The sequence below is a fragment of the Lutjanus erythropterus genome, chromosome 2, assembly GCF_056507025.1.
Source record: "Lutjanus erythropterus isolate fLutEry1 chromosome 2, fLutEry1.hap2, whole genome shotgun sequence".
Lineage (NCBI taxonomy): Eukaryota > Metazoa > Chordata > Actinopteri > Lutjaniformes > Lutjanidae > Lutjanus > Lutjanus erythropterus.
Genome location: NC_139318.1, coordinates 45,281,222 through 45,303,287, shown reverse-complemented (window position 1 = coordinate 45,303,287; position 22,066 = coordinate 45,281,222). Strand labels below are relative to the sequence as shown.

The 22,066-nt window shown below is 39.8% G+C and overlaps 1 protein-coding gene across 1 annotated transcript in view; it reads right to left on the bottom strand.

Moving 5' to 3' along the window:
* The window catches only part of angpt4 (angiopoietin 4), a 72,349-nt gene extending 53,032 nt beyond the window's left edge, over positions 1-19,317 (bottom strand). Inside the window, exon 1 of the mRNA XM_084741139.1 lies at positions 18,229-19,317. Coding sequence (XP_084597265.1) covers positions 18,229-18,615 — 387 coding nt within the window. The 5' untranslated portion in view covers positions 18,616-19,317. The remainder of the gene's footprint in view (positions 1-18,228) is intronic.
* Between the last annotated feature and the right edge of the window lie 2,749 nt (positions 19,318-22,066).

The window sequence follows — 22,066 nt, the reverse complement described above, 5'->3', positions numbered from 1 at the left end:
TAACAGAGGATATGCAGACAGTGCGGCAGTAGGCAGGTCGCTATGGTTACACTCACTGAGTGGCAAAAAGATGACTGAGAGCAGCGTTAGCTTTCAGCTTGAACGCCACGAAAACACAAACAACCCATCTAAAATGGAAAAGAGTTGTGTGACTGACTGTATGAATAATGTCATGTTATGTTGTTACAAACTACTGAAAACTAAAGAGAAGAGAAGCAAATGGGTCGAAGCATTTCAGGCACTGAAACGTGGATTTGTGGGTATCACCATACCGTGTCAGATACCTTAAGTTATATACTGTACTGAATTAATTATGAACATCTTCAACACTGCTGCTGAACGTGTCTCTCATAAAATAAAAATATGTGTATAGATCTTCCACAGTAGGGGATGATTAGTCGGCTACACGATAAACGTCCCCACCAACGGTAGTCGACACCAGAAATACTAGTTGTTTAAACTATTTATCAATATTTCATTCATGCACGATGCCAGTTAACTGTTGCCTCTAAGATTTTATGCACCACTATTCAGGGCTGCGGCGCTGTCAGACGGCCGCCCCTCTCGCCCAGAGCGTTTGCCTCGATTGCCCTGGCAACCCCAGATGTTTATATCGGCAAAGCTGGACAGATGACAGCTCATGAAACCAACGCAGTTTGGCAGTGTTTTAATCTAGAAAATGGAAATAAAGTTGAATGTAGACGTGACAGAATAAGTTGATATATATTCACTCCACTGGAGCAGCATGTGACCACATTCAGCACAGACAAGGACATAAACCTGCTGCTAGCACAGCTAACGTTAGCTCTGGGTCCTTTTCCTGCAGACACTGTGACCGTCTTCGGTCTGAAAAGGTGAAGCGTTTATTGAGTTGTTGTCATGTTTTGTACATTAATGTGTAAGGTTTGTATTGCACAGCGCAAAGTAGCGCACATTTCAGCTGCATTTAAAGTCTGATTTGGTGATTGTAACTGTGACTAACGGCTTCAAATGACTCGTAATACACAGTATTTTTTCAGACAGTGTTAAACATAAATTAATAAATTCTGCTAATTTTGAACTGCTGTCTGAGTGTTTTCTTAGTGTTAGACTAGTCAACGAGTCTAAATTAAATTTTGCATTTAATCAACAGTGAAAATATTTGCCAGGAACAGAATACTCTTTAGCGTCCTCCTCACTTTAATTTCTTCAACAGTTCCTGAAGTAACATCACAACCAACTGACCGTTGTTTGCCTTCTTTACTTTGTATATTTCACTGGTATCAGATCAGGTCTATATAAATGTCAGGAAACAGGAGTCCAGGCCTCATGGACCACGGCGTCTTTGGTCAGTCATCAGGATCCCTGTCGAGTCCGACTGACTTTAATTTAAGCAGATAATTGTCTGTTTTAGTCCCAGTGTCACAGTTTTGTTCATGTCGCAGGATGTTCTTCCACTCCGTCCGACTGAGTGGGCGGGTCCCGGTGGGAAAGTGACATCAGTGCATGACTTCCGTTACTCTGTTGTACTTCCTATGGGCCCTATGTGAAGCTGATCTTTAACATATGATACATATCACTGAGTTTATTTGGTGTCTGTTGTCAGTTTGACAAGTCAAACTCCTGTTCAACCTTTACAAAAAATAAAAAATATTCTGTCTATTTATGAACCTAAAAATGCCACTTCAGCATCTTTCTGCACTATTAATAACAACTTTTTATTCTGGTTTTCTAATTTAATATATTTTCAGTTTCTATAGTATAAATATAAGCTGGTATAAATCCAGTTCTCCACACTGTGTCTCTTTCCTCCCGTCTCGTCTTTGTTTCTGTCTTATATTTCCTCTCACCTCCCCTTCATTTATCTCAGCTAACTTTATCTCTTTCACCCTCTTTGTTCCTCTCCGTCCCACTCGCTGTAGTGATTTATGGGTTAACAGGCGACGCGTCTGGAAGTGCTGAACTATTTCTTCCTCTCTGTTTCATCCTCCTGTTTTTTTCTTCTCACTTGTCCGACTTCACGTACTCCCACTCTCTGTATCTTTTTTACCTGATTCTTTTAGACTCCAGGCCTCCTTTCACTTACTTTGTCTTTCTTTCCCTTGTGCAAAGTGATGTTTTATCTAATAAAAACATTTTAAATCAAAATATTTAGTCACAATCCTGCCCACAGACTTCTGGGAACGATGACAAAAACGTACTGGAATGGATTTGGATTTTTTTAAAAATCCAATTTAATTTCAACAGCTCCAGCACTTTCTGCAGGGACTCTTCACACTCCTTCATCATTACCATCATCATCATCATCATCATCCTGGCTTTGACATAGAGAAGCTGCTTCCCATCTGTTTTTATTTGAACTGGCTTCAATACATATTCTTATTGTTGTAAATCAAAGCTTGTATCAAATTAGAACAGCTAAGAAGAAGTAACAGAAAATCTGAGAAACATCTTCCATGAAAGAGTCACTGATATCTAGAACGAACCGGAGTAGAGTTTTATATGTTGTCCATAAATAATTGTCCTTTATCCAAATATCATGTCCAGTTAACAGGATGATTTTTAAGTCAAAACAAGAGGTTAAAACAGCAATGTCATGCAAAATTAGGTAAGAACTCACAGAAAAAGAGAACCTATTTCAAGTTGCAGTGAAGCAGCATCATCACGTCATCTTGCTTTTGTAATTTTTTGGTGTTTTATGTTGAAACAAGATGTGAAAAAGCTTTGAACACGATCTTGAGTTGCTGTTTTTATGTCTTCAAAGTGAAGAATTTTACTTTAAAGAAGAAAAACACACATTTGGTTGCTAAAAATGTTAAAGTAAATATAAAATATCAGCTGTTTTAAATGCACAGTATGTAATTTCTCTCACATCATAACAACGACTGAAGATGTGGTTTGTTGATGCTGTGAAGTAGCGAGGAATCATGGGAGTTGTTGTCTGCACTGTTAAAGACACCACAGATCTGATGTGACTTCCTGTGCAAAGCTAACTGAACCTCTGCAGTCGAGTCTCCCTTTCTCGTTTGTTCTGTATTTTTATGTGTTTTAAGTCATTTTCTCCTGGTTAGGTCTGTCGTTTGAGATATGCACTGATGGATACACCAAGGAATTGTTTTTGATCTGTAATTGTCTCATACACTCAGGTTGAAATCAGTCTTGATGTTGAGAAGGTGGCGCACAATGATGCAAAACAAAAATAATAATAATTTTGCTGAAATGCATTAAAAATAAATGAGCAAACCTGTTTTGAAAATGTAAGAAATAGAAGGTAAAGATCTTTGTTACAATGTAGGGAGTATAAGTATAAAAGGTGTCAAAAAAAAAACTCAAGTAAAGTACAAATACCTGAAAACTGTATTTAAGAACACTAATGAAGTATTTGTGCCTCGGTACTTCCCATGCAGACCTTTGGTTGGAAACATTTGTGGTAATCTAAGTACAGAACTCAACAAAATGTAAAAACTTCCTTGTTATTTTAACGTGGAATCTGTCTTTCTTTCTTCTCTGAGTCTCTGTCCGTTTGTTTGAAGTGTGTCTCCAGCAGCCAGTCAGATTCAGAGTCTTGATAACAGTCCAGTAATCAGCGGCGGTGATACCGGATTGCGACCTGGCTCCCACTAAAAAGAAACTCCCGTAAACCGGTTGGTATCTCTTTTTTTTTTTTTTTTTTTTGTCCTCTTCCTCTTTATAAGGGCAGTTAAATCAGTCAGTAACCAGGCCTGAAAATTAGCCACATGTGGTCAGAAAGCAGCTGCAGTGAGATCATCCTGCGGCCCGTTAATACATGAGAGGAGACGCACGCAGTGGCAACCAAGAAGACTCATAGACAGTACATGGCTGACTCGTGGGTTTAAGCTCTGTAGTGACCATTTAAAGTCTGTCTAAAGTCTAAAGTCTGATGTTTTATGACAGACTTTCTTCAAGTTACTATTGTCCAGAAACAAATATAAAGTAAGATGGGCGATATGTTGGCCACCATCAGACCATCAGCAAAAGAAAAGGCCAAAAAAACAAAACACCCTGAAAAACAACCTCTGCCTCTGCCAAGTGCTGATATAGCAGGTATGTTCGTCCAAGGGCCAATCCAAATGTAAGGTGCAAAATATTATCCTTTTAACCACAGATGCAAAGACTCAAAAGAATCAAAAAGACGTATAGCACAGCCAGAAGAAGGTGAAACTTAATATCCCTTCAATATGAGAATAATGTAGCACATGTTCAGCCAGTCTCTCCTGTAAGGTGTTCATAGTGCTTCATTCAGGTGTTGAAAAGTAACAGAAACATAGTATTTCTGTCAAGAATGAAAGGAGAGAGAGCTAAAGTTCAATCCCAGGGTTCCCCCAACGTCCATCTGACACTGACTGGGTGACATGACGATAAACTAATGACATCGCTGTGACAAAGCAGTTCTGCTCTCTGTGTTGATGGCCGTCTGTGCTTTTTACGTGACCTTTTACTTCGCACTGAGAGAATCAGAAAACAGCCCCATATATCTTATTGTTCACGACCTACTGTCATAATGTTTTTCACCATAAGAATGAATTCATATAGTCATAATGGCAATATTATGACAATATTGTTATGTTGACAGAATCACCTCACACACACACACACGGCAAGAACAAGCGTGGCTGAAAGTGAAAGTTGCTACTGGCAACACAGTGGAGGGGTTAGTTCGAAAAGGTGAAGCCACTTCAGTACTGTGGAGGTGGTTTGGCTACAAAAGATAAGATGAACAATACACCACAGTAATAATATGTAAGATGCACAAGAAGACTGTAACAGCACAACAGGGAAATACAACAAACTCATTTCACTACCGCAAGCAGAAGCACCTGGTACACAGCAAGGAGAGACAAAAGGAGAGATCAACAGCTGCTGTGAGCTCTAAACCAAAAATATTTGTCAGTATTTTGTCGTATCGTCAAGAATACCATTATTGCAGAATATACCTGGACTATTGTGAGATTATTTTAGAGCCCAGTCGCCACCACTAAGGCCCACTTCCCAGGTGACTTTATGCTGTTTACAAGGTTCATAATTAGACAGTCCCTCCAGGATTTCACACGCTGTTTTGGAGATTATTGTGGCCTAAAATGCCGTATTTCACAGCAGCTTTTCTATAAAATTGCGATGTTTTAAAATTGCAAATTTTGGTGAGAAAAAAAGTATATTTTGTTGAGTCTTCAACTTTACATAAAGTTATGGGCTTAACTTTGCAAAAATTCTAACAAAATCTGTTTCATTTGTGAATGAAGACGTGCACCTGGGGGTTATTCCACAAAGAACCAAAATCTTCTTGGAGCTCAAACTAAATCAAGCACAAAATTCTAGAATATATAATATATATAAGATTACAGAACATTAATAAATGGCAATGCTATGATTGGTGGAACTACAGGAGGCCATGATGATTGAGCAAATTTGCTCAAAAGCTGCAGTGAACAGAAAAAATTGCAAGGTTGTGCAGAATTCACGATATTGGTTGAATTTGCGCTGATTGTTGCGATCGAGACATTTCAACTTCCTGGAGGGACTGATTAGAAGGTCAGTCAATGTACTGCATGTGAATTATCAATGTCACTCTCTGTTCCCTGCATCCTTTCAAGTGGACGGACTGTTAAAACAAACGCCGTTCTAAAAGCAGATCTTTTACGGTAGAGACGTATTTTAACTTTATTTGAAAATCATTTTAGCTTTAGTTACACCATCACTAAGACTCTTTTCTGAATAAAGTTGATCTACAGGCACACCTGTCATTTATTCATTCTCAGTGTTTGCTACAGGTGTACATGTATTAACTGGCTGTCAGACTCCACAGTTCATCATTTTCATCTTCTCTGCAGTCTGAAGCAACAGATCTCTTCTTTTACTGTCCTTCACTCTCAAAAACTAACTTTTTTTTTATTTGGTGCCACCACTTTTACAGCACTTATCACTCAAAAATAAAACTAGTGTAGAAGTTGAAATGCAATATCTAATTTTCAAGGTTGTATGAAGATGCTGTTAGCTGCCAAAAGACTCAGAAGTCAGCATATAATTTCTGTTGTCTATAGCTTTGCTATGAAAACAAAACCAAGCAGGGTTATTTAAAAAAAAAAAAACTGTGACAAATTAACCACACGGACATGAAACTGGAAAATGTGAGAGATTAATTTAGTGGCGATAACCACGGATCCATGTATGGACGCCTGCTTCAGTCTGCAGGCTAACGTGTACGTTTATCTGAGTGACGTCTGCGTTAGTCACATTCACACAGAAACATACAGCACCCACAGACACACACACACACACACACACACACACACACACACACACACACACACACACACACACACACACACTCTCTCTCTCCCACTCAAGACCACAGCCACTTCCCTTGTGATTCCATTTCCTGCATTAGTATGTTTTTAATTTCTACTTTCTACGCTTTCCTGTTATTATGCTGCACAGTTCAGCCTCCTTTCTTATCATATTTTTATCTCACATGATCAAATTTAATGAAACCTCCAAACAAAAATAATCTTTAGTTTTGAGTCATCACAGCGCCTCTCTGCTTGAGTCAGTATTACAGATGTTTAACTGCTGTACAGCTGCAGCGTATAACAGAAGCACACGGCTGTGAGACTCTGGTCTTTACATTATCAGATCATAAAGCAGCAGCTCCTCAGCCAGAGCGCAGCAGTCAAACCTTTTTATGAGACTCTTTAAAACACCCCACAAACACACTCACAGCTCTCCACTGCAGATCTCCACGAAACACAATAAAACAGCCTGCTGCGGTGAAAACCATTCCCAAACATTCCCACTGCTCTCCCCAATCCCCAATAATCATTCCCAACCTTTCCCAACAGAGGGATAAACTCAGAGAGAATCCCAGAGAAGAAAATCTATAAACCGTTCATTCAGACTGAAGGGAGCAGTGAATCTGCTGCTGGTGAACATGATGAGAGACTAAAGAAGAGGAAGTTCAACCCGTCCGACTGTTTGACAGCTCATGTTTCTTTTGTTCCATCAGACTTTGTTGTAGCAACGGGCCTCATGAAAGAACCACTCTTAGGAACAGATTTGTTCTGAAGTGGTTTGTACGAGTGATTCAGGAGAACTTGCTGCATTCACCTGTTTTCTCGTCTTTTGAATTTTAAGAACCTTTTTCATCCAAAGAACCCGTTTTGGAAGAAAGAGTTCTCCAAACATTGTTAAAATAAGATTTTGTTTTTGTCCAGGGTTCTTTGTTCGATAATGTAAAAGGGCTCTCTCTAGAACCCCGAGTGTGTTCTAGATAAAACCCCTGGAATAGAAAAAGGTTCTTTGTAGATCCCTCTTCAAGGGTCCTCTTCACTGTAATATAAAAGGGTTCTCTCTAGAACGCCCACAATGTGTTCTAGATAAAACTCTTGGAAAAAAAGTTCTTTGTAGAGCCCCCTTGGTGGGTTCTAGATGAAACCCTCCAAATACAAAAAGGTTCTCAGTAGACCCTCTTAAAATGACCAACAAACCTTGTCGTGGGTTGTTTCATGCAGGAACTATTTTCTTTCTGCAGTAGAATCTACCAGAACTACTTTTCTACAACAAATGTAGTCATGTACAATTAGACTGCTGTTATCTAAACTTCAGTTCATCACTAATTGATTACAAGAGAAAGTTATGATAAAAATACAAAATGTTTTTGCATGAAGCCAAATATTCTACTGCATATTAAAAGTATAAAAAAAGGCACATGTACACGGAAATGATCCATTTAACTTTGCTGTGCCATTAGAACTTTAACGAGGAATTCCACTTTTCCTCCTCTTTTAATTGAAGCTGAATTCAGTTTTCCTGGTTTCTGTGTGTATTTAGTTGCAGCTGAATCACAGCTGAGTTGTGTTTAGACTGAAGCAGGCTGACTAGCAGATAATAGCAGTCATTAGGCTGTTATTAGTGCTGTCAGTGCGGTCGGCTCACAGATGTTTGATGTGAGGCTGTAAAGGATGATGGAGCACAGAGCAGCGGCTCACAGACCAGGTGTTTCTCCAGACTGAGGTCAAACACTATCTGCAAAAACTCTCAGTATAGTTTATTATTCTAATCATACCGTCTAGTGCCAGGAAGCTAAAGTTTTGTACAAGTTAACACTTAATTGTTCGATAGAGACTACATAATATCCACAAAGCTGAAGAAGAAGAAGAAGAATTCTATAACGAGATGAAAAACACATCTCTGTCATGTTAAAGCTTTAACCTCCTGTCTCAACTGCAAGCATGTCAGATATATTTTTCGCTTGCAGGTCTCATTCAGCCGAAGCACTCTGACTTTAATCTATACAGCTTTCTGCACCAGATCTGAGCAGGGTTGTGCGACCTGAAGGGTTTATTTAGTCCTCAAGTCTATTTTATCAACAAAGCGTGCAATGACATGCGGTTGATGCCCAAGAAAAGGCACTGAATAAATAGATTTATCTACATTTTGCATCTGAGTCAGACAGCAGCTCACTCTGCTCTGGTTTATTATCCCACAGACTCTCCCTTCACTTTATCCAGCAGCTGGGAAACGAGACCTGGGGACGTCTTGTAACGTCGTGGAAACTGTAACCTTCACTGTACGTTCACTGCCACAAGACAACTTCACTAAACTTGGCTCAACAACACTCACTGCACACACACAGTGAGTCTGAACAAGATGCAACCAGTATAAACAATCACTTTAGTGTTTTCAGTGTGATTTTTCACATTTTAACACTCAGCAGATACAGAGGAACATTAGCAGTCGTGTTTCTGCCCACTACATTAAAGAAACTCAATTTTTTTTTCCATAAACTGTAAAATACTCTGCACTTAACATTTGACAGGATAAACCTGCTGCTTCAGAATAGGTTAAATTAAACTATGCATCCAGTGTTGTCTCTCTCTTTTCCTCCCTCTTTTCCAATCAGATTTGTCTAAGTTGGAGCCGTCCTTCTTTCTCTTTGTCTCTCTGCAGAGGGTTATCATCAAATAACCTTTGAGCAGATCAAAGCGTCGTATCGTAGCAGCAGTTGATAGCTGCGCTGTGATCTGACCACAGTGGCTTTCCTGTCTCTCAGTCTCTGAGGCACGGCTCCATTTGAAGTCAGTCATTTGGCAGAAAACTAAACAAGCCCCCTGTTAACTACCTCACTTACTGCTGTTTACAGACCGACTCTCTCCAAAACCACCAAACCGCTGCAGAGGCCGCGCTGCCCCATGAAACCAAAGCATTACTATAACTGGAGGAAAAACAACTTTAGTCTGTGACCTGGGGTTACTACTGCAGGCACAGAAATAGATGTGTATTAATTCACCAATGATTCTGATTGTTGATATTTAAGGTGAAGACTTGGTCATGAACTTCAACTTTCATAACAGAGACACTTCAAAGCACATCAGACTCACACAATATTCAAACTGAGAGCTGTTTAAAATTGCAGTTGGTGTTTTTTTCAGTTATTTCTTCTCAATTCTGGGGTTGCAATGCCAATGAACACCATGAAGTTGACATTTGAGGCTTTAAATGTCTCAACAACTGTTGATAGATTGTAATGAAATTTGGAGAAGACATCCTTGTCTCCCTCAAGATGAATTGTAATAACTTTGGTAAACAATAAACTTTTCACTATCGCCATCATCGGGTCTTTATTTAAGTTTGTCAAATACTTTGGTTTATGACAAAATACTTGCAAAACTAATGACATTCCCATCACAAATGTTAGCATTCTAACACCAACGACAGTATGTAAAGATGGACGACACACAGATATGAGTGCTACCATGTTGTGTTAGAGCCAGTTGTGACCAGCGTTGGAGCCACAGTATGGAGTTCCCGCCCACGCAGCCGGCAGACTCAATCACAAGCACTGCTCGGCTGTCAATCATGGAATAAAACCAATTTCTACACAATCTAAGTCGGTAAAATCAAACTGATCAGAAAAATGAACTCTTGAACAAACATCAATGGGATACGAACTACCTAAGATGACAGAAAAAAATCCCGGGGAAAAATGTATTTGATGTGTATTTTGATGTTTTGTCTGGAGGCAGGATTTATCACCTGCACTTGAGATGCTTTGGTTTCACTTTTGGGGAGCTGTGATTCTGACCATTTCTAACACACATTGTTGGCTAACAATGATAGGTATGCCTATTTATTATTAGCATGTTAGCACTGTCTCTGTGAGCATATTAGCTTGTTGATGTTAGCATGCACAGTCGGGGCCATTAGCACATTTAGGCCCTGTTCACAGAGCACAGTTTTTGTAGTGAGAAGCCTTTTTTTTCGAGTAGTTTCTTGTTGGCAGTAAACATTTTGCACACCCGGGAGAAGCGCTCTGAACGCCTCAAGTGGAAAACACTTAAACTCAGAGCAGAGAAACACCTGATATCATCTGCATTTTTTTCCCCATCATCCAATCGGATGAATTGAGAGACTGAGAAATGGTGCTTCGGTCTGTCAGATCTGTCAGATCTGTCAGGTCACAGCTGTTTGACTTTGTCCCCTGTAGTCCAAAAACAACGAGGTGAAATAACTTCAGAAATGACACAGCAGATGCTCCGTCATCTGTGCCCCAGTTTGAACCTGACCAAAGTTAAGGACTCTGGCTTTAAGATCTGATTTGTGACTTCCTGAGCTGTGAGAACATTTGCTACCAGTGACCGCATGAGAAACGCAAATATTGAGAAGAATTTGAACAAATGGAGTGAATCTACTGTTTCCCAGTGAGGGGGTTGGGAAATGAGACACTTTACTGCAGCCAGACTGTAGAGACAAGACAGCTGTGGTTCTCTTTGTTCACTTTTGCATCTATTTTATCATTTCAAAACTATTATTTTGAGGTTATTTCCAGAAAAGCTGTGTATGCAGCATCCTTGGTTTGTAACAAACTAGAACTACTGTAAAACAATTAGTTGATTAATTAATTAATCTACATGGATCTGCGTAAGATGAATCAGCAATTGCTTTAATCATTTTTCAAGCCAAAAATGCCAAATATTAATAAGAATTTTGTTGGCTGGCATTATACTTAACAGAATATCATTACATTATAATAAAAGAATATTATAATAAAAGAATATGTATGGGTTTTAGACTGTTGGTAGGACAAAACATATGTTGCTTTGGGATATAACAGCATTTTTCACTGTTTTTTTTTTTTTTTTTTTTTGAGTCATGTTTGTATTTTAAGTCTGAAAATAATCTGCAGATTTATTATTAATGAACACAACCAGTGGTTGCAGCTGATTATGTCAGTTGTTACTGCACGGGAAATTATAGCAAATTATCAAAATGATAAGTAGTGATAGTGATTAACATGTATGTCCAGGCATGTACAGTATATTTGTATATAAATATGTGCATATATGGGTAGATGCAAAACAAACAACAATAAAAACATGACACAACAAGGTACAGGTGACCACAACAGGAGGTCACGATGAAGGCTGTTCCCTGGACAACAACTTGCATAAACCAGTTGTTAAGATAAATTAACAAGGATATTATTTGACTACATGGATAAAACTTGAATTATAATTCAAATGCCAAAGTCAAACCTGACAAGATTGACATAATTATGAAGCATAATTTAGGATTTTCAAATTAAATATACAGTCATTAGTGAGAAACTTTGGTTTGGATGACAGCAGACTAACTGCATGACTCCTGCAACAATTCTGGTCTTGTAAATTGTGTTCAAAAGAAAATTCAAAATACCAGAAAATTTGTGAATGCAAAAGTTCTCAAAAATAACTCGTATGAACCACATGAGAACAAATAGGTTATGAGTGGTTCTTGCATGAGGCCCAGTGTTCATGTCAGAACAGGAGGAATATCTCCTTCACCATAGGGATGATTTTTTTACAAAGAATATAATTTAAAACCCTTCAATTCTCTGATGCTGTGGTGCTAGAATTATCAGCAGAGAGGAGGGAGATAAAAGAGGTGAAAAAGAAGAAAGAGAAGGGAGGGACAGAGAAACTGAGACAAAGACAGCAAAGCAAGGACAGAAGGAGGAGACGTGGTTATCTTTTTATCTGAGCTGAATTAAGCTCTGGTGAGAGGATGCTAACAAACGTGTGGCCTGATGTTTTGGAGTCAGAGAGCGATTAGAGCGATGACGTCCGACCTCGACTGAAGCCTGAAGGGTGAAAGGTCAGCTCTCTGTCTGTGTCGGGGTGCTGCAGACCTCAGCTCTGGACTTGACCCGCGTCTCCTCTGAGGTTTAACAGTGTGGGTGGCAAAGCACACACACACACACACACACACACACGCACGCGCGTATGCAGGCGCTTGCATACACAATAATCTCACATATCCACACGTACACTCTCACATGTTGACTTGTAAAAAACTCCTGAAGTCTCAGCGAGTTAATCCAGTGAAGCACCACTGTGAATTTACTCTCTCCGCAGATTAAAATCTTCCTGGTAAGTAACTCAATCCCTCCTTCAGATCCTCGGACTCACAGAGCAGAAGAAAGAAATCAACTCTGGCGGGCAGCAGAAATAATGAAATTCTTACTCGCTCCATTTACACTGGAATGTATCTAAACCCACGTAACATATCAGCCGCAATCTGAGCCGCCGAGCATCAAACTGTTAAGACGAAGAGAGCTAATTTGAGGACAGTTTCATTTCTTCACGTTGCAGGGGTGTAGAGTTTAAGCAGGTATGCAGCACAGTATCACACTCCCTGACCAAAAACTGCAAAAATAAGTGGAGAAACTTGAAAACCATAAAATTTAAAGCAAACTTGAGAATTAAATCACCTTGATGCATTTTTAATGTGTCACAATTAACGAAATACTTCTTTTGTGTGAATGCACAGAAGATTTTAGCGTTTTGTTCTGTTGTTTGTGGCTCCACTGATGGCCATGTTAACATAAAATCCATTCATATATATTAGATTTAAAATGTTCATATTTTACATCCGTTTACTTAACAGTCCCGCAAGTAACGAGTATTTGCATTTTTAACTGGCTGATTATTTTCTCAATGATGAATCATTTGCTCAATAAGATTTCAGACAAAGTGGAAATCTGAGATTGTGACTGTTGCAAATGTCGAGGTGATGTCTTTAAATTTTGCCTTGTTTTGTCTGAAAACACAAAGACATTCACTTAACTGTCACAAAAGACAAAGAACAGCAGCAAAACCTCAAAGCTGATAGTGTGGGATTTGGGAATGTTTGACACTTTGATTGATGATGACTTAAACAATCACAGTTATCAGATTTTCTGTTGACAGTATCTGTCTGATTACTTGAACTTTTTGTCTACACTTAAAAATCTGTAATACTCAGCGGTCGTCTGTCATCAGGACCTTCTCTGCTGGCCGCCTTTTAAGTGTGATTCGAACCAAAATTACAAACCTCCCCTGGACCTGTACTTGTGTCCAGACCATAAAGCTGAACCTTGGTCTGACTGAGAGAGGTGGTCTCAGTCCAGATCAAATTTAACCGTGATTTGGTTCGTTTCTTATCTAAAATCTTTTTTGTTGCTTCGGACCAATTACAGGAAGTTCTGGAAGGTTATCGTCATGACCGGAAGAAGGAAACATGAGGCAGCAGAACAAAATGAGCCACAGTCATACATGAGGGGAGGACGACGACAAAGAATCCATTGGAATAATTCAAGCATTTTTCAAAAATTTTCATACTACTACTACTACTACTACTAATAATAATAATAATAATAATAATAGAGACAGAGATAGACAACACGCCCGTCTGCAAACCAATCAGTTAGAAGCAGCTCACACAGGTGATGACAACAGGACGCAGGTATATACTCGTGTGCCTACAACTCTTGTATTTAGTTAAAATCAATACAAAAGTTAGGAACTGTTGACAGTTTGAGAGAAAGAGATTGAACGAGAGAGAAGGAGCAGAGGTAGAAAAAACAAAGCTAGTAAATGAGAGGAATAAAACTTTTGATTGTTTCATGGCAGAAATAAATAACCATAAAACATTCAGCAGATTATTTACAGAGGAGACAGCCTCCTTTTCATTCATTAATTACATCAAATTCAACAACATCGCAACATCAGGCAACAGTAAAATCTCGAAACAACAGAAAAAAAAATTGCATTTCATTTCCGCTGTTTAATCCACCGAGGATCTCATTTAATTTTCTTCAGATGTGTTGGAAACAGGAATGTGCAAAAGGAACTTTTATTGCCTACTTTATTTCCTGAGTTCGGGTTTCAGAGTTCCTGCAGCTTTTTGGCTTAACACAGCATTTGGTTACTTCTCAGATTTTCAGGATACCACCCTGCTCAAAGTTTTTTTTTTCTTTTTTAAACACCATCTACAACACGTGACAGCTTTTGGAAGGACATGATGGATAGATCTAACATTTAGAAAGTCAAATAAATCAGCTGTTCACTCAGCATTCCTCCTGTAAGAGTTATGATTCATACAGGAACCGACTTCTGAAACAGAAGCATTATTCATGCTGCGGTGGCTCCCGTTCTTCTGTAACATTTAAATTATTCTAATGATGATGAATGGGGGCTCCTCTCACACACACATTCCTTTCAAAAATGTTTTCTTTCGCTAACCTGATTTCATGGATCAACATCACCTGCTGCACCCAAATGACTTCAGTCTGCACATCAGCAGGAGTCTGACTGGACGGTTGAACCATCAGGAGATGACAGAGGAACCCCAACAACTGCAGAACACAGGGAGAACCTGTGTGGTCTGTACGTAGAGGCTACCGTATCGGTCCACATCGTATCATCTATCTTTGATCAACACTGCTGCACACAAATGATATTAAGTATTTATAGTATTTATAGTGTGAAAATATTTTGTAATCCATTTTGGGGAGTTATAGATTATATAACAGGATTATGTAGTCTGGATTTTTTTTAAAAAAGGTCACCATTCCATTTCAGTTACATGTAAGAAAGATATAATTATATTACAGATATAGTTTGTGGAGTGTGAATAGCATACTTACTTTTTTTCCTCACTTTTAAATGCATAATTATTGATTTAAACATGCATTCATGCAAAACAAAGGGAGGATTATCTGAGCAAACATTTAATAAACCTAACAACAAATATAAAACATTATATTAGATTAAACAGTTTCACCATATTTGGTATTGAGATAATTGTCATGTTGTGTGCTGCAACATCTATAATAGTGAAAAATGTGCATCCCTGTTTCTCAGAGTCTTTAAATGTGTTGTTTTGTCAGAACAAAACCCAAAGACATTCAGTTTAATATGACAAGCAGAGAAAAGTGGGAAATATCCAAATTCGAGAGTCTGAAAACAACATTTTTAGCCATTTTTAATGATTAATAAATTGTTCAGTAGTTCTCTTTTACCTTTTCACCATTTTCCCATTTCCTTTTTCTATGAATTGCTAGTGAGCAATCCTGCAATGACAGCTCCTGAAGAGTTAACGTAGATTCTGCTATAGCATCAGTTATATCAGAACTGGAGAGTATGTCTTCATCAAAAGAAGAGCAAAAAACAACACTGACAGTTTTTCTCGATGGAAAAGATGTTTCTGCTCTTCTCCCGACCGGCTTCAGTAATAGTCTGACTCCGCCTCATGGTTCATTGATCTGATTGGTTCAGGTAGCCTGTGATAGACGGTGACAGACATGTTGTTCATCCAGTCACCTGCCAAGTAGTTCTGAAAGTGCCTGCCCATTTCTAAACAGTTTCCAAGCACAACTTCCCAGATGGTTCTGAGGAACAAACCATCTGGTGGGTCAGGTTAGCTTATCACTGGCAGGAGAAAAGAAGCGGCTTGTTGATGTCATGTTGTGTCATATCGGTGGTACGTGTCGGTCTGACGGCCTTCACAGGACAACAGAGGATTTAACAATGACAGGAAGTACAGAACCGATGGCACTAAGCAACGCAAACTGAGGGAAAATGGAGAAAAATACTAAAGAAGAGAAATTATTTCAAAGAGGTAGACGTACGCCGGTAAAAAGTTCATGCAAACAAGAGAGAGAGTATAAAATCCACAAGGAACTTTGTACAAGTCATGATGAATTAGAAAACTGTCATTCAGGCCTTCATCAGAGACGGCTTAAAGGGATATTTCTCCAAAAAATTATCTACTCACTGTCATGAAAAATACCTCCATACTGCTCATCTGGTTTAATCCAAGTCTCCTAAAGCCTCAACATGCTGTTCACTTGTGCCTGCATACTGTCACACACACACACACACACACACACACACACACACACACACACACACACACAGTTCAGACGATGTGCACGCGCAGGTGAACATGGCCCCAAGCTGATCTACAGTGAAGATTCAGGCTGAAAACATGGTGTAAATGACATCTCTCAAGCCAACTTAGCATGTTGTGGCTTTAGATAATGACTGAATTTTCATTTTTGGCTGAGCTATCCCTTTAAGACTTAATCTTGATACTTCCCATCTGGAAGATGTGGTCAGTTTTTCATGGCAACATGCTCATTACTTTGTGCTACAAGAATTTTCTGCAGGATAGATGCGAGTTAATGGGGTAACAAGGTTTTACAATGGCTCTCGTTACGCTCTGTGCAGTCACAGCTCCAATGAAACCACTCAGAGATGAATTATAGTTTGTTAGGACAACAGGAGGGAAAGCTCTCACTGCTTTTCTCCTGATTGAAACCAGCTGCCACTCAACCAAAAACTTTGATCTCTACAGATCACCAAGCAACAAAATCAAGCTTGTTTTTATGAACTAAAATAACTGTGTGCTCACTTCAGGCTGAACACTGCACTACACCGACCTGGACGACCACTGAGGCACCTACAGCTGGTTTATAAGTCTTTCCAACTGTTTGGAAATATTCTGAAAGTCACCTACCAAACTGCTTGCTGAATACTTGAAAAATGAGAATAATGTAATGCACAAAGATAATGAAATGTTATTCAGCATAATAACTAAATATTTATATGTTGTGTTAATTCTGAAAAAGCCAATGACTATATTCAATTAAAAAATGCTTACACAGCAACACATTCTCTTATTGTAATACTCAAAAGAAAGCTCTACATAACCAGGATTCTTTTACGTGAACTGCCTCGACAAACTCTTAAACCACAGTCAGAGACAATTTACGTCACAACGATGGTGATCAACTTTCCTTGTCAATCCAGACGTATTCAGTTTCTGTGCACAGTCACATAAATGGAGGCATTCAGTTCATCATTTGAGGTTTTTTCTGGACAAACTTGAGCGATCATCCCACCTCAGTCACGACAGACAAAAAAAAAAGTAAAAGAAAAAGTAACACTGTTGCTGCAAATAAGGCAAGAGAGGATCTCTAGCAGAACATTTCTAATCAACTTAATGAGCTCTTAATGCTGCTGGTTATTTCTAACTATCGGTCTGACGCTGTTTCATCATGAAGGGGACGTGGAAATCACTTTAGTTTCTGCCCAAGTCAAAATGAAATCATTGTTTGTGACTGAATATTATCCACGATAAATGAGGCAGACTAATCAGTTTTCTGATCAGTGTTCTGAGCTGCAATATCAGCAGCGCAAACAGACTTGACATCAAATCAGGATCAGGAAGTGTCTGTACTCAGTTTACTGTCACAGAGGAGTAAAGAAACAAAAAATATCCACATGTAAGAAGATGAAATCTTAAAAAACTACTCAAATTGATCAATCAATTATCAAACTAGTTGCCAATTAATTTAATAATCGATTGATCGTTGCTACTTTGCATCTTCCTTCAACTGATAATCCATATCACTCATAAAGAATATCATCAGGAAAAGAATTAGATAAAGTTTGTCACTTTTTACAGCGGATTTAACGATACTTCCGACCACGTTATGAGATCAATCATGGTGATCTATTCAGGTTTAAAGAGCGCCACCTTCATGATGCTGAAAACTCCGACTTCAGACTCAGCAGACCTCACTAACACATTAATCTTGCTTCATAGTGCACCCCTCAGGTCAGACCATCTATCACCAGCATGTGACAACACACACGTGTGTGTGCTGCTTCAAAGCTCCAACACACTCTGCTCTTCCTTTCTGTTATGTTCAGCCTCTGATCGCTGTGTGATGTTTCATCACAGCTACTGATGCACCTCCATGCTTTGCAGTTTTGGTGTGACAGAAAAGTCTGGAAGAAAAGTACCAAAACTGCAAAGATTCTTCTGTAACTGTTTAACTATCTGTCTCTTTCGACACGAGTTGCATTAGAAGTTTGCAAAAGATCTACTCTCTCCAACCAAGAGAGAAGAGGGCAGCTTGTCTCTTACCTTCTGCAACCACTGCGTGTTGTTCTCCATTGTGGTCTCCAGGCGCTGCAGTTTCTGAGCTGGCCACTCGCCGTCGACCGGTGGGGAATCTCTCTGCACGACACGAGAGCCACCATATTGTTCGGTCTGTGACGGCAATCCTCCGCCCTGGCATCCATCCAGCTCCGGCAGGATGAAGGTGTAGCTGCACTGGCCATGCTGGATGCGGTGATACCTCCTTCTCTTCTCCACACCTCCTCCTCCACCACCACCAGCGCCTCCTCTTCTCTGGCTTCTTCCAGCTCCTCCTCGCTCTGCGCTTGCAACGCCGGCTGCATCAGTGACAACTGACAAGGTCCAAAGCAGCAGAAGCAGCAGCAACCCCCGGCTGAGATTTAAAGCTTTCATGATGCTCTGTTAAACTCTATTTTTCTCTCAGTGTGAAGAGGGTCAAGAGAAGCTCGTTCACGCTTTGACCCCAATTCACTTTATGAAAACATCTGTGTGCAGGATGCAACACGAGTCATGCACGAGTCTCTGCACCTACCAGTCTGTCCATGAGGTCTAAGGTCCCTTGAGCTTGTCCTGTTGAGCTTCAGAAGATAACTTCTCTAGTGAGTCACACTTTTTTTGAACTGCAGAAACAGAAAGCAACACCTGTTCCAAGTCTCACACTGAGTCGTCTCCTGTTCCCTCCTCACTTGTGAAAACGTCCATCAGATGAGCTGGTCCCGAAGTTTTCAGGACGGGTCCATTGGCTTGACCCTGGGCAGGTTTCTCATGATCGTCATGAAATTCACTCCTGTCCTTAATGCACCAGGTGCAGGTCCAGACCCACCCAGGATAAAATCTGAATGGAGAGAAGGCTAAGGGGTGAAAATAGAGGTTGTGGGCAAAAATCAGTGTGAACAAGGGTGTGGGAGAGTGAATGTCCAAACTAACTGGGGCAGTGAAAAAGACATGACAATGAAAAAAGAAGATTTAAAGTTGCACATAAATGAAAGATGAGCAATATGGACCTCTAAATCCTCAAATGTCCAGGAATCAAAGAAAAAAGAAATGAGAAAAAATAGGGTCTTTTTTTCCTGCTCATCCTTCTCTGGTGGCTCCAGTTTCAGAAGTGGCCGGAGAGAAATACTTCTACCCCCTTCTTATCTGGGGCTGGCTGAGAAGAGGAGGAATGAGCAAGGGAGGGAAGAGGAGGAGGAGGGGGGAGGAGGAGGAGGAAGAGAGGGAGGAGTGGAGTAGAGGGACAGGAGACCTGAGGGAGGTCTATTAGAGTACCCTCTCTATTTGTGGGCTGAGGGGAAAAGAAAGGAGTGAGGAAGGACAGAAGGAATGAGAAGGAGCCAGAAAAAGGAAAAGAGGGGAGATTAAGGGAGAGAAGAAAGATATAACAGGCAATCAGTGAGTAAGAGAGGGCAGAAAAAGAAACTAAACTGCTGACAGATAGAAGAAAGACAGAAAGAAATGGGCAGATAGAAGAAGAAAGAGATCTAAAAAGGGTCCAGTGTGGCTGTAATCTTCTTCGCTAACTGATCTTTGGGTTCTGAGTAAATCCTGATGCCTTGTATGGTCATTCATACTGAGTCAGCAACTGGAAGCTGGAGGTCTCACTCTGTCCTCTAAACACAGCTATGCTCTGGGGCATCATCGGAGATCAGGGGGCCAAAGCAAACCACGCAGTCCACGAACGTCGGGTTTAAAGCCACATTATGCAACGATACCACCTTAAAATATGAGCTTCCAAATGATTTTGATGCTACACTGACTTAATTTGGGGCACTTTCAGCAGCACTTTAGAGCAATGGGTTTCAGCAACAAAGATTAATTTAATGTGAGATTAGTTCTCAAGCAGAATTCACAATTTAAAACTAAACTGTTTAGTGATTTAAGGTGAAACTAAACAGAGTTTCATTGTTCGCCAGCTTGTTAAAAAGTTGTCACATATGTTACAAAACCCCCCAAACATCATATTTTTTGCTGGCTAGCTAAAAAACAAAATGTTACATCATTTGCTAGTTAAGACACTGGGAAAAAAAACAACTAACAACAAAAACATGTCATTGTTTGCTAGCTAGCTAAAAGGTTATTTAGCCCAGTTAGTCTACTCAACATGGCCTGATGATGGCTTCTCGTTCTTTGAGAAAATTTGTTGGCTGATTATTTTTCTCAGTCCATCTCAAAAATATTTGAAAGGTTGAGCCTCTTGAAGTACAAGTTTAAAGTTAATACTGGATCACATTTTAAATCTGTACAAAAGGTTTGGAGTGAAAACTAAATTGAGGTTTAAAAGTTTAGGGCAACATAGTTTAAAGTTAAACCCTGATTTAATCTGGTTTAAAAACTAATCCTATGACATCACTGAGTTTGGTGAAAGTGACTCATATTTTATGGAGGAAATATTTTCTGCTTATCCATCGGATGTCCTCTGCCTGCTCTGTCTCAACCTTGTGATTTACAGACTTGCCTGATGGACAGTGAAGTAATGGTGTGTTCCATTTATCTTGCAAACATTGATGGAGCGGGCTACAAAGAGAAAAAGAAAGTGTGACTGAGCAAGAGGCCGTCAGACAGGATGGTCTCAGACCGCCTGATACGACACTCGCCCCGCCATCGGAGCCACATTGTTCAGTCTGTGATGGCGATCCTCTGCTGTTGCATCCATCCAGCTCTGGTGGGATGACGGTGCCAGACTGTCTTTTAGTCGTTGATGAGAGCTTTATGAAATGAAAGGATGGCGAGCTGTCAGGAATATTAGCTGTTGTTGCTCTTGTCTTGTTGCACTTCCTTGACTTTTGGCTCTGTCAGCCAAGTTGTCAACTCTCTAGTTCATGATCATAAATAACATAATCATAACAAATGCACATTTACAGCTGTACACACTTGTGACAGCGGTGTGAAACAGAGGGCACCAAGTCACAAAAAAACCCCAAATCTTACATAATGTTGCTTTAAAAACGGTTGTACAGGACGTACCTTCTCACTGGCTCTCGTCCGTCCTGCTGCTCTTCACTCCACACAGAAACACATACAAAGATTAGTTCCAGACAGATGGCTTGGTCCCAGGCTTATGAAACACAAGCTCTACATGTGGGGGGACAATGTGAGTTGTCAATTATTGAGTTTATTTGCACAGCGATAAACTGTTCTGCAGAAGTTGACTTGATACAAATACAGATAAAATTCTTTGATAAAAGCAGAGCGATAAGAGACACTTACAGATCTGTGCAAGAACATGAAAAAGTGACAACTTAACTTTTAAAAAAATATGAAGGAAACAAAGATACAGAGAGTTATACAAGATTTCTGTTGATTCTGTTGATTGAATTGTTACTGTACCATCCTCTGCTGGTCAAAGAGGACACGAGGATAAAAAAGCTGCTCTCATCGTCTTACCGCCACCCACTTATTTATGTTGACATAATGCAGTCTTATTTTCAGCGCGACCTGACCTCAGTCTACTGTTACTGTTGTGCTGCGGCATACATCTTAATTTTGGCGGGGCCGGGTCGCTCATTCAATGTTGGCCAATTGGTCCTTTGGGGGAGAGCGGAGGGGTTACACAGCCAGTGGCTTCTGCCCCAACCGGAGATCATTCTCATGGGAACAGGAGAACCCGGCACACAGAGCTGAGATACACAGAGCGGGCGTTCCCGCTCACAATCCTCTTATTGCATCATTTTGTATTTGTGTTTTACGAGGGAGGAAAGTTTGATTGTGGGAATATTTACGTTCTTGCATTCAGTCTGAGTACATGTGATGAAACTGTGTAGAATAAGCCTCTCATGTCAAGTTAAAAAGCCTCCATTTACAGTTCTAATGTTAACATCTGATGTTCATTTCTTCATCATCTGAT